This window comes from Fusarium pseudograminearum, chromosome 4 (assembly GCF_000303195.2).
Source record: "Fusarium pseudograminearum CS3096 chromosome 4, whole genome shotgun sequence".
Lineage (NCBI taxonomy): Eukaryota > Fungi > Ascomycota > Sordariomycetes > Hypocreales > Nectriaceae > Fusarium > Fusarium pseudograminearum.
The window spans coordinates 6,285,727-6,298,567 of NC_031954.1; the positions used below are offsets into that span (position 1 = coordinate 6,285,727).

The 12,841-nt window shown below is 49.8% G+C and overlaps 6 protein-coding genes across 6 annotated transcripts; 1 reads left to right on the top strand and 5 right to left on the bottom strand.

The window, feature by feature from the left end:
* Positions 1 to 448: 448 nt before the first annotated feature.
* FPSE_03334 (uncharacterized protein) lies at positions 449 to 766 on the bottom strand (the record flags this gene model as incomplete). Its single annotated transcript, XM_009256453.1, has 1 exon — positions 449 to 766. One exon carries the CDS (start codon positions 764 to 766, stop codon positions 449 to 451), a length of 318 nt encoding a protein of 105 aa, XP_009254728.1.
* Positions 767 to 1,567: 801 nt separating this feature from the next.
* FPSE_03335 (uncharacterized protein) lies at positions 1,568 to 2,641 on the top strand (the record flags this gene model as incomplete). The annotated part of the gene is made up of 1 exon (XM_009256454.1): positions 1,568 to 2,641. The coding sequence occupies one exon, from the start codon at positions 1,568 to 1,570 to the stop codon at positions 2,639 to 2,641; it is 1,074 nt and encodes a 357-aa protein (XP_009254729.1).
* Positions 2,642 to 2,822: 181 nt separating this feature from the next.
* On the bottom strand, positions 2,823 to 3,807 carry FPSE_03336 (uncharacterized protein; the record flags this gene model as incomplete). Its single annotated transcript, XM_009256455.1, has 3 exons — positions 2,823 to 3,190; positions 3,244 to 3,357; positions 3,414 to 3,807. 3 exons carry the CDS (start codon positions 3,805 to 3,807, stop codon positions 2,823 to 2,825), a joined length of 876 nt encoding a protein of 291 aa, XP_009254730.1.
* A 329-nt stretch (positions 3,808 to 4,136) lies between these two features.
* Positions 4,137 to 5,766, bottom strand: TUB (the record flags this gene model as incomplete). The annotated part of the gene is made up of 4 exons (XM_009256456.1): positions 4,137 to 5,318; positions 5,367 to 5,489; positions 5,548 to 5,571; positions 5,755 to 5,766. The coding sequence occupies 4 exons, from the start codon at positions 5,764 to 5,766 to the stop codon at positions 4,137 to 4,139; spliced, it is 1,341 nt and encodes a 446-aa protein (XP_009254731.1).
* Positions 5,767 to 7,650: 1,884 nt separating this feature from the next.
* On the bottom strand, positions 7,651 to 8,109 carry FPSE_03338 (uncharacterized protein; the record flags this gene model as incomplete). The annotated part of the gene is made up of 1 exon (XM_009256457.1): positions 7,651 to 8,109. One exon carries the CDS (start codon positions 8,107 to 8,109, stop codon positions 7,651 to 7,653), a length of 459 nt encoding a protein of 152 aa, XP_009254732.1.
* Positions 8,110 to 8,611: 502 nt separating this feature from the next.
* On the bottom strand, positions 8,612 to 10,959 carry FPSE_03339 (uncharacterized protein; the record flags this gene model as incomplete). Its single annotated transcript, XM_009256458.1, has 3 exons — positions 8,612 to 9,997; positions 10,047 to 10,127; positions 10,174 to 10,959. 3 exons carry the CDS (start codon positions 10,957 to 10,959, stop codon positions 8,612 to 8,614), a joined length of 2,253 nt encoding a protein of 750 aa, XP_009254733.1.
* Between the last annotated feature and the right edge of the window lie 1,882 nt (positions 10,960 to 12,841).

The window sequence follows — 12,841 nt, forward strand, 5'->3', positions numbered from 1 at the left end:
ACGTGAGAAGTGAGTTGATGTTGATACCCCTGAGCCATATGTGCTCGATCTTTAGAAACGATACTATTCTGTATATAATTGTCGATCTTGGACCAGACGTGTCCTTTGAATGAATGAGATATGATATGATAATGAATTGCTGGTTCTTTATGATGCTTGGGTATTGCGTTTGTTTCATACACTTATTCGTACATTTTGCTGGCGAGCAGAGACCGACAATCTCTTATGTCTTATCCATCCGCCTTATTCGAGTTCTTGATGTCTCGAACCTTTCTTAAATCGTTTGATGCTTGCTTTTGCAATGCTCGAGTCTTTGTGTTTCGTCGCATACGATGACAAGTTTCTCCGACATGTTCTGATTTCGCTGAGCAACTCCAGCCGTTTTCTAGATCCCTTCTGTCTCTTTTGGTTTCCTTTTTACGTTCTTTCCAATTCGTGCGTGGCTTTTTCACTTGTACTCGACCGGCAGATCCATGCCAACCCTTCGCGCAGTCAGGCGAACACGCTCCTCCTCGTCCATACCCATGCCAGGGTTATATCGCTCAAGAAGCGTGGCGTACATGCGTTGAGATCGAAGGTAGGCAATGGCCTGGGCAGCGGCGTGAGCGCGGGCGTCGGGCGATGTCGCATCCTTGGAACCGGAAGTGAATGAATTTCGGAGACGAGAGTGCAGAGCAGAGCGCGGTGAGGCTAGGACGGGTCGAGGAGGCAGCTCCCGGAGAAGGGAGCGGTAAAGAGAACGTAGAGATGCAGGTGATGAAGCCATTTTCGTGTTTCGTATTCGGAATGAGAGATCAAGAGGTGGTGCCGAAAGCGTGGGAGAGAGATGATGAAATGATTTGGATGGTCGGGTTTGAATTGATAGGGTGCTCGAAATGACGGGCCAATCGGATGGTTCCGCTATGAGCAAGGGGTAAAAATGCCAGTTACGAATGGGAAGAGAAAATGCCCCTCATTGATATCAGAGTCTAATGGCGGGGCAAAGGTGGGAGGGAGCAGACATGATGGGGATAAATATGTCTTTATTGCCAGATATAAGGCATGGGATTTAGTTATATCTCTAGATTCTTAGTTGGTGATATCAACCGAGGTCAATTGAGTTAATATATCTTAATCAGATCGATTTATGCTGCATAAAAAAACACAGACACATCCCTAAGCAACTTGTAAATTGCTCCATCGCTAAACCAATTCGTCTCACGTCACCAAGCCAAGCTCAAACAACCTCAACAGCTCATCCCACTTCTTTTCTTTCCCTCACACTCTTACTCAGATCCTTCATTCAATTAATCCACATCCCACTCATCTTGGACCCAGTCACAGCGACGACCCGCCCGACGACCCGAAAGAGACCAACCATACAGCAATTGCGCCATCCCACGTTACCTACTACCACATATAGTACCCTGTGGTACCTTGCTCTCTGCATTGAATGTCCATATTCTTTAGATCCCTCCTCTTCTTTTTACTCACTATCACCCTGGCTATCTTTCTGTCGCCCTCATTCATCCCTCGCCTCCGCCAAATATCTTCCCATCTTCTCATCCTCAATCGACCGTTAGCAACCATGGCCGCCCCATCTTACGCCTCAGAGCTTAAGATCGCTGAGCTCGCCGTTCAGCGCGCCACCATCCTCACTAAGCGAGTCTTCCACGAAAAGGCAAAGGGTACCGTTGACAAGAACGACAAGAGCCCTGTCACTATTGGTGACTTTGGCGCCCAGGCGCTTATTATCGCTGCCCTCCGTCACAACTTCCCCGACGACGCTATCGTCGCTGAAGAGGAAGCTGCTCAGCTCCAAGAGGATGCGAACCTTAAGCAGACTATCTGGGAGCTCGTTAGCTCTACCAAGCTCGACGACGAGGACGCTGAGAAGCAGCTCGGCGGTCCTATTAAGGATGTTGAGGATATGCTCGAGTTGATCGACAGAGGCGGCAGCCAAGGTGGTTCAAGCGGTCGCATCTGGGCCATTGACCCCATCGATGGTACCAAGGGTTTCCTCCGCGGTGGACAATACGCCGTATGCCTGGGTCTTATGGTTGATGGCGACGTCAAGGTCGGTGTTCTCGGCTGCCCCAACCTCCCTGTCGACGACTCAGCCCGTTTGACATCTGACATTGGCGCAAATGCCACCGACGAGGGTCGCGGCGTTATCTTCTCTGCCGTTCAGAGCCACGGCGCCAACAGCCGTCCTCTGACCACCAGCGCCCTCTCTGCCCAGAAGGCCATCTCTATGCGAAGCCTTGACGACCTCTCCAAGGCTACTTTCTGTGAGAGTGTTGAGGCTGGTCACTCTGCGCACGACGACCAGGCTCTCATCTCCAAGAAGCTCTGCATTACCCAGGACAGTGTTCGCATGGACAGCCAAGCCAAGTACGGCTCCATTGCCCGTGGCGCTGGTGATATCTACCTCCGTCTACCTGTCAAGGCGACATACCAGGAGAAGATCTGGGATCACGCTGCTGGTGACCTTATTGTCCGCGAAGCTGGTGGCGAGGTCACTGACATTCACGGCAAGCGCCTCGACTTCAGCGTCGGACGCACTCTGGCCAACAACAAGGGTGTTATTGCTGCTCCCGCTGCTGTCCACGGCAAGGTCCTCGAGGCTGTTCAAGAGGTCCTGAGCGCCAAGCAGTCATAAAATCGTTAGGTGGAAGAAAGGAAAACTTATATGACATGAATGAGAGCGAGAAATTCAAAGTAAAAAAAATAGTAGTTTTGTATATGCCTCGTCAAATAGTACATGATACTAGAATACACACGCCAGCTGCGTCCAATAGGCCACCAAATAGGCCAATACAAGTTCCTAAAATGCCATTTCTCTATTTGATCTTCTTTTGCTTTAGCTTGATCGTCTGGTCGTTGATGAACACGCCCTTTCCCTTGTAAGGCTCCGGAGGACGCCACATGCGAACTCGTCCAGCGAAGGACATGATGACCTCGCGGTCAATTCCCTCAATCAGGATACGTGTGGGAGCAGGGGTTGTAACAGTGACACCGCGAGGAATACCCTCCTCAACGGGGTGGGTGAAACCGAGCTTGAGGCACAGGAAACGCTGGCCGGGAAATTGCTCTTTACCGCCTCGCTCTTCGACACTGGCTCGGTAACCAACACCAACGAGACGGAGAATGGCTGTGTGGCCTTCTGAAACTCCCATGATGTAGTTTCTGAGATAAGACCATGTAGTTCCTTCAAAATTGTTAGTATCGACTGCGTCAAGAGCACCGAACAGATAAACATACCCCACATAGCCTTTTGGTCCTTGGCTTCATTGTCCCGAACACTCAGCAACACGCTCTTGGCCTCAGCATCCTGTGTCAGCTGCACATATTCAGGAACCTCAAGACCGAGCGACCCTAACAGCTAGTCAGCAATTTGCCCTTGTTCTTCCCAGAGACTTATTCCAACGCACCCAATGGCCCCGTGATGTTGATAGTCTTCTTGTACACTTTCTTATAAGATGTCAAGTCCCTCTTCGCAACAGGTTCTCCAACTGAAAGTTCTACGTCAGGGGGGATCGAGAGAGGTGTTCGGCCAAGCTTGGAGGGTCGTTTCGAGGTTGTCGAGAAGGGTGCGGTGGTAGCTCGTGGTGCTGCTGTCGCCTGCCATGCCGGCACCAAGAAGCCAGGAAGTGTGACAGGGCCAGACGACGAGGCCGTAATGGCCCGTCCTAATGCCTTCCCCCGGCTGGGAGCGAACATGGCAGCCATTGGTGTCGATATGGCTGTCGTGGGCGTGCTGCAATGCTGGCTGGCTCCACGGACGATGTTCAGACCATTGAAGCTCAACTTTTCGTGCTTAGTCATGACATCACGTGCTGCAGGAATAGCTCAAGAACTGATCGGGACAAGAGTGGTCCGATCGCCGACATTCAACTTCACCTCATCTGCGCATTTACATACAACATTGACAGTAGAAGATAACTCTATTTCTAGAACTTTACAGTGGTTTAGGAATTTAGAATTGGTACAATCGTACTTCTGAATTTTATTTGACTCGTACATCTGTCGTGCACTGCCAGGTTTGAGGATATCTTAACCCCGGAATTACAACGGCTACGCCCTGAAAAGAAGTTGCAGGCCGGCTATTGAATAGAAACATAGGCGGCCGGTGATTTCAGCACACTTGGAGTATCTTACTCCTCGCCCTCAGGCAGCTCCTCCTCGTACTCCTCTTCTTCCTCGTCAATTCCAGCATCCTGGTACTGCTGGTATTCAGAGACAAGATCGTTCATGTTAGACTCAGCCTCAGTGAACTCCATCTCGTCCATACCCTCACCAGTGTACCAATGCAAGAAAGCCTTGCGTCGGAACATAGCAGTAAACTGCTCGCCGACACGCTTGAAAAGCTCCTGGATAGAGGTGGAGTTTCCAATAAAAGTGGAAGACATAGTAAGTCCACGAGGGGGAATAGCGCAGAGAGCGGTCTGGATGTTGTTAGGAATCCACTCGACGAAGTATGATGAGTTCTTGCTCTGGACGTTGCGCATCTGGTCCTCAACCTCCTTCATGGCGACACGGCCACGGAAGATGGCAGAGCAGGTCAGGTAACGACCGTTGCGGAAGTCGGAGGCAGCCATCATGTTCTTGGGGTCGAACATCTGCTGGGTGAGCTCGGGAACGCTGACAGCGCGGAAGGAGTGAGCACCACGGCTGGTCAAGGGAGCGAATCCGACCATGAAGAAGTGCAGACGGGGGAAGGGCACCATGTTGACGGCGAGCTTTCGGAGGTCAGAGTTCAGCTGACCGGGGAAACGGAGACAGGTAGTGACGCCGGACATGACGGCAGAGACAAGGTAGTTCAGGTCGCCGTAAGAGGGGTTGGACAGCTTAAGGGTGCGCATGCAAATGTCGTAGAGAGCCTCATTGTCGATACAGAAAGTTTCGTCGGAGTTCTCGACCAATTGATGGACGGAGAGGGTGGCGTTGTAGGGCTCGACAACGGTATCGGAGACCTTGGGGGAAGGAACGACGGAGAAAGTTGCCATCATACGGTCGGGGAATTCCTCACGGATCTTGGAGATCAACAGGGTACCCATACCGGCACCGGTACCACCACCAAGAGAGTGGGTGATTTGGAAACCCTGGAGGCAGTCACAGCCCTCGGCCTCACGGCGGACGACATCGAGAACTTGGTCGACAAGTTCAGCACCCTCGGTGTAATGACCCTTGGCCCAGTTGTTTCCGGCGCCGGATTGACCGAAAACGAAGTTGTCGGGTCGGAAAAGCTGTCCGAAGGGACCAGCACGAACGGCGTCCATGGTACCGGGCTCGAGATCGACGAGGACGGCACGGGGAACATACTTGTTACCGGAGGCCTAAACGCGTGAGCTTGTGTTTTTCGTGGCAGGAGTGACTGAACAAACCTCGTTGAAGTAAACGCTCATGCGCTCGAGCTGGAGCTCAGAGGTACCGTTGTAAACACCATTGCTGTCGAGACCGTGCTCGCCAGAGATGGTCTGCCAGAAAGCAGCACCGATTTGGTTACCCTGATAAACATTGTTAGAATCTCCCTCCGACGAGATGGAAGAGCAGATGAATACTTACGCACTGACCGGTCTGAAGGTGAACCTATCGCAAAGAAAAAGGCAAGGTTAGCTTCTCTTGTTTCCGGGGAAGAATACTGATCAAGCTGCGAGCTATCATGCATTGTTGTTGAGCTGCCACCGCCCGGCGGGGTACAATCAAGGGCGCAAAACACCAGCTCAACGCATGCAGCAGCTTGAAGTTAGAGGTCAAGAGGGAAACACTCACAATCTCGCGCATATTGACGGCTGTAGATGTAATGATGGGATATGGAGAGTAAAGAGAAGAAGAAATGGGCCGGAGTAGTTCAAGAGCTGAAGTAGCCTTAGCTTTGACGGAGTAGGAGAGTGGGTTGGTAGTACTAGAGGTGGGAGGGAATGTTGATTTTTGTTTGGAGAATGGAGGGTGAAATTGTTCACCGCCATGGTTCAGGGCCCAGAAAGGTGTAAACAAGGGGCAGGGCGGTACTTTCTTGACGATTGGGCCAATGAGCGCTTGAGGCTGCTTGCTTGATGGTCCGTGCACACGTTCAGAAAGGCAAGGCGCCGCCTGATGGGGGCTCCACAGTGGCAGGAACGCCAATTGAGCTTCCCCTGCTCCCTGTTGCTGTCACTGCTATCTAGCCCCCGCCAGGTGGGTTGTCAGACCAGAGGAAGATCAAGGCGAGGAAATAAGATGGAAAGAAGCATTTACTATTTCCATTCAACATCGCTCTACAAGTCAAAGGTTATTGACAAGTCACAATCAGAGTGAATCAGGTGGGTTTTCTTCATCTATAACCGTTGGTATCGTCACTGCAGGTACCATATCTTGCATTCATTGACCGTTGAGACCAGCCACGTTGGTAATGTTACGTCCATTCCTGGAGATCAGTAGCTTCCTCGGTACATATCACCAACGAACCGGGGGAGGAGCGCCAGCAGAACTTGCCCCACAGTAAATTGGCGATGGGACTACCTATCCGAGATGAATACGGCAGTCGACGATCAACACTTCAACATGAGGCGACCACACAACAAGAAACCTGGAAAGCGCATCTCTTTGTGTCAGGATTTGCAACACAAATATGACTCCAATGCTGTAAAGACATCTGCGATATGCATCATCATGTCAGCATCGTTCTATTCGCATCAGAACCCTATTCAAGACGCTCTTGCCGTGTATCAAACTATTGGATATAGGTGCGCATGCACTCTTATCGTGTACACTCATGGCTGGGTAGGCGGCAGGGTTCGTGAAGCCGGCATTCGTCATGTGAGCTACACCGAAATTAGCACACTTACAAAGACGAGTCTGGGATCTCAAGATAGCAACGACTTTGGCCAAATGTTGACTGCCGAAGAGAGGTCATTACATGGTAGAGGCCGTAAAACGTCACGCTGCCGTACTCTGACAGGAAGATCTAATAAATCATACAAAACTCCATGGCTGATTCAAAATGCTCAACTCCAGTGGTACAGAGTACATAGATCTTTATAGCCTCAGGCGCGTAATCGGCGGAAAACCAACCCCTGGTATCTCAATTTGTGGCGTATATGATCACTTGCCTTACCTGCCAGTCGAGTTGCATAAAAACCGATACTGATTTAGTAGTCAACATAAATGTAATATCACTCTTGGTGTTTATGTAGCCTAAGAGTGGTCTAATAATTTCGTCTGGATTACTTCAAGTCCCTATTTTTTTTTTTTGCTACCCACCTGCCTACGATATTATTTCGCTGGGTTTGAGAGGTCACAAGCTATTCTTTGAGAGATTGAGTACTGTGCCGCATATTAAAGACCCGATATTGCTATTAAGGTGCGTTATGTTGGAAAGGGACCAGGTAATACCACACCCATCGACAGTAAGGGGAAACAGTCTCGGCGCAGGAACCAGTGTGCTATTATCCGTAGCAGCTTGGTTCGGAGCAGGATTCCTGGCTTTCACAGGCCCAAATGCGACCCGAGGCTTTCTTTCACGGCAAAGCAAAGTAACATGGAGGGTGACTCGAGATGATCTGATAGTATTCATAACTCATGATCCTCTAGTCCTCAGTATAAAGGGGTTTCCCTGACTGCATATCATGATGATAAGTTTCCCTTTCCCTGTGATCGTATTCTTCATAAGACATGTCCCCTGCAGACCTATTCCTCCATGAGGTACTGCCAGTACTCGTCTCCGTTCTTGTTGTCGACAAAGAAGATCTTCGCAACTTTAGTACCGTAGGCGTCGGTGCCGTCGTCTCCAACTCCGCGTCGGCTCTTGCAGTCCTTACACTGCTTAAACTCCATCACGTTGTAGGAACTGCAGGTGCTGCCGTCCTGGAGGGTCTGGTTACACTTCCAGTAGCTGAGGTTCTCCCGCACGTGGAGGGTAGGCTTGGTCTTTTTTACTTCGATAATCTTGCTGATGGTATCCTGTTCGTCGTCGGCTTCGATGGTGGGGGAAGAAGCGCTGGGCTCGGGGGCAGGTGAAGCAAAGGGTTCGCTGGCTTTGGTGGATTTGGTGGGAGAATCGTGTTCAATAGATTCAGTGCAAAGCTCAATATCAGGATCGGAGAGGTCCATGGCCACGACGGCTTGAGTGGCTTCAATGCCCTCCATTTTCGCTAGGTGTTGTGGCTGTTTGTGTGGGAAGGAGAAAAGGAGGTTCTTTGAAGAATGCGCGTCAAGTTTGAGGCGCTGCGAGCAGTGGAGGTTGTTGCGAAGATGTGGTGTAAACTTCAATGGAAGGTATATATAGGCTCTGGGGGCGCATCATCTGTTGGGACTGTGACGAGATTCGGGGTTCATTGTTGTTATTGAATGCGCATTGTGTGTTCCGAACCTCGACTGATAAAAGAAATCCACCAAACTGCATCATAGGTAACACGAACCACGCATGGTGCATTCATTAGCATTATTAGGGTCGGACAATCTAAGACAAAGCTCTATTGTTAGGGTTTGCGAGGGCAAGCGGTGGCCGGTCAAAACAACAATTCAATACTAGATTTGGCTTCATGTGCATTTCGAACCACAGCTATAGAATAAAGTTCGAGGCAAATGCAAGCAACGGATTAAATGTACTGTAAGACGTAACAATCGTTTGATCAATTTGGCTATGTACTTAGTGCTGCTTAACAACACCAGCAGCGTTGGCTTGTGCAGTAATCCTCTTCTTGTAAGCCTGAACATCTCCAGGGAACTTCTCAACGGTACCTCCATCACAAACCCACAATGAGGTGCACACAGTCTGCAACATTGTAACGTCGTGAGAAACCATCAGCACACCACCCTGGAATTCGTTGAGGGCAGCGGCCAAGGCATCCATGGCTTCGATATCAAGATGGTTAGAAGGTTCGTCAAGAACCAGGATATGGGGGTTTGTAAGAGCCAAGCATGCAAAAGCGACACGAGACTTTTGACCTCCAGACAGCAGTCCCATCTTCTGCAGACCAGTTGTACCAGTGATACCGAAAGCACCAAGTCGGCGACGGTACTCTTCATCGGTTCGGCCGGGGTAGTTCTTTGACATGAAACCGACAGCACTGTCGTCAAGGTCAAGAGCATCGACGTGGTGCTGGGCGAAGAATCCGATTCGGAGACGAGGATGTTGCGAGATCAGACCAGAGGAAGGATCCAGCTTACCAATGAGAAGCTTAAGAATAGTTGTCTTACCAGCACCGTTGGGTCCGACGATACCGATTCGAGAATCCAGTTGGACGTCCAAATCGACGTTGCGGAGCAGAACGTTGTCCTTGTTGTAGCCGAAAGTAACTTCCGACATCTGCACGATAGGAGGCGAGAGCTTCTCGACTTCGGGAAAGTTGAACTTGACACTGTACTCGGCCTCTGGGGCTTCAAGGATAGGCATCTTCTCGAGCTTCTTGATACGTGATTGAGCTTCCGAGGACTTGGCGGCGTTGTAACGGAACTTGTCGATGAAGGCCTGAAGGTGGGCTCGCTGAACCATCTGGTTCTCGTACTCTCGCTTGGCGACCTTCTTGCGCTCCTCCTTGGTGGCGTAGAAGGTGTCGAAGTTGGCTCCGCGGTAGTAATCAAGACGTTGCGAGTGCTGGTGGATGATGTCTGTGGCGACCTCGTTGAGGAACGCTCTGTCGTGAGATACGACGAGGACGGTACTGGGGTAGGTTTGGAGGTAATCGGACAAGAAAGTAATGGAGGGGACGTCCAACATGTTGGACGGTTCGTCAAGAAGAAGCAGGTCAGGCTCACAGAACAGGGCTCGCGCAAGAGCCAGACGCATTCTCCAACCACCGGAGAAGGTCTTGGTAGCATGCTGCTGTCGCTCTGGTGAGAAACCGAGACCAGCAAGGATACTGGCAGCTCGTGATTCGGCCTTGTCTGACTCCATCTCAGCCAACTTGGATTGGACATCTCCCAGCTTGGTGTCCTGTGCTTCCCTGTCGCGATCAATTCTGGCCGCATCAGCAGATGTGTCGGCTAGAGAAGAGCGCTGCTGTTCCAAATCTGCCAAGCGTGCCGTAATTTGCTACAATTGTTAGATTGCATCCAATATTGTTAGGTGGTGGTGTACTAACCTCTTGCTCTCTAAGAAGAACCTTGCGCCAAACATCGGCATCAAGAACCGCCTGGATGGCTGGAGTGTCATCACCAGTAATCTAGTATTGTTAGCTATGTTTTCTTTGGAGGCATCGGTAGACTTACTTCTTGCTCGACGTGGAGAATAGAAATGTGCAGAGGAATAGCAACCTCACGACGAGACAGGGCTCGGAGCAGAGTAGATTTACCAACACCGTTGTTACCAACCAGACCATATCGATGTCCGTAGGCAAGAGTAAGTGTTGTGTCTGTAAGAATACGCTGTCCGCTGATAGACACATCGATGTTGTCCAACTTGATATCCTTTGACTTGTTTGCAGAGCCGGCACCCAGCTGGAGAGGGTTGACAGCCATGTAAAACTCTTCATAGGACTGTGTGGACTCGGGCTGGTCGAGCAGCTTTGAGGCCTCGTACTCAACAGTCTTGAAGGTCTTTTTCTGCTGCTTAGCTGCAATCTTTCGCTCAGCCTTTTCAAGCTTCTTGCGATCGACCTTAGACTCGACCTTTCTAGCGTTGGCAGACTCCAAATCGACGCCACCTGTAGCCACGGCCAAAGTGGACGACATGTTGCGCTGCTGGCTGACCTGGATGGTTTGGTCGAGACGCCTGACAATGGAAGGTCCTCGCCTCTGGCCTCCATTGGACTCAGTGTACTTGTCAACCCATTTCTCGACAAGCTGCTTGATCTTTTCCTCGGTTTCCGGGTTAAACTGGCCTGAGGCGGACAGCAGAAGTTCGGTGATGGCGGAAGCAGCCTCGTTCAGCGGCGACTCACCCGACGTATCATCCTCGTCGGAATAAGTAGTCGAGGCATGAGTAAGGTATCCCACGGAGTACTCGGAGACCACAGGGTCGATGTTGGGAAGCACAGCTCTAATATCAGCCTCCATGATGGCAGTGGACCTGGTGTCGGTTCAATTGGTGGATCTGGAGTCCTCCAATTATTCAAAGCCCAATACACGTCGATAGAGTATTTGACGAGTTATACAGGTATGTTGAACTGCGATTGAACGGTTCAATAATGTCGTTAACTTGAATGCCCCGCCACAGATGTCGTTGAAAATTGTGGGCGAGGGGCGCGGACATCCAAGGGCCGATGACCGATTGGTGCGGTCTCTAGGGTAGGCTTGTCGCAAAATGAAGGCAAACATGTTGGTGATGTTTGAACGAGAACTGTTCCTCTTACTTTTGTTCATCATTGTCTTTAATAGTAAACTGGAATTGGACTATGATCACCATTGAATCTATGCATAGTCGTAAGAACCTGGGGTCAGAGAACTCTATGGATGGTATCTTGTCATGCAGTTGCTGGCGATACTCATCATCCTCAAGTACCTACTAACATGTTGATTGTGCTTTATTAGTATAGATGGCCCAGAGGATATGCCTAAAATCGTTTCAACGGCCCATTAAACGTATGAAGGAAAAGATGCTACTGTCAAATCCCTCAGCGTCATGTCTTTTCAATTACAAGTTGCGTGTTACACCAACAATCCGGTCTACAAGTGCAAAAAGTTCCCTAACCTAGACTTGTCTGCTCCGTCGACGTCGAACAACAAGGCTATTCCTTGACGACAAAATCATTAAATGTCTCAATATGATGACAACGCAAGTCATAGCGCCTGGAAACAGCCTGTGCGTACGATAAGAAGCAAAGTCAAGGAAGCTGGAGCTGAATCCAGACACGAGAAGGAAGGGATGTCGCCGAGGCGGAACTATAGCAAGACTCTGCTATATCAAGACACCGCAGGGGGGGAACACACATACAAGTGAACGTATATGTATGTCTTGGAAACTATTGAAAGTAGTGAAAACTTTCAAGATCTCAGATGGACTAGAGCACGACAGGTTTTACAAGTTTAATTGACCAGATTCACTTCAAGATTAGCCATATCAAAATACAGATCAGGAACAACTGGCGGTGAAGCGCTCTCAATTTCGATAGACGGGATAAACATGGAAATCTCTAGTTTCCCACCAGAAAAGAAAGAACCTGTTTGTGTCCAACCTGCATGCATGGCGCGGTTTCGGCAACACCAATCCCAATAAGATGCCATTATGCGAGCGCCAACGTCTCGACCATCGCCGTCTTCTTTTCCATCATCAACAACCACCACATGATGGATGAACTGACAAGCGCGGAAAACCGGATTCATCCTACAGGGCTATCCCAGCGACAGTGCCGTGCCTCAGGTTTACTATGTATAGGATTATTCACTATTGAAAACACCGGCGCAGAACTCATCAATAACGACTTGCCACGCATCCTAGCTCTATGCCGGTTTCAGCAATTGCAGGTTTTCAGCTGCGAAGGAGCGCACCAATCGTATCATTGGAAGCTCTGGAAACTCTGGCGTCGAATGTGTCAGTATCAGTATTACGTGCATACACAACAACTTCGACTTGGCGCGACGCGTTGACTTTAATTTAGAATGACTGTTTTCTGTTGTTGTTGTTTTTTGCCTCATCTCGTAATTAATTGACTCGGCCAATTAATTGACCTGCAATCGCGATCTGGGAGATTAATGCGCCTGCATCGGCTTTGCATAACTCTCTACACATTGCCTGCATCCAAGATCAGATCAGATGCGATACTTAGCCATGTGCATTACGGGAGATCGATGCTGCATGACCGAACGAGTTACATGTTCAATGCAGAATCAGAGTCATGCTCGTAGCGGGTTTTAACTGTCAGACATGCTCAAGTCCTGAGAAATGGAATGTTGATTGAAGAATATCAACTGATTCAATGCTGACAGTGTAGTGTCGAGT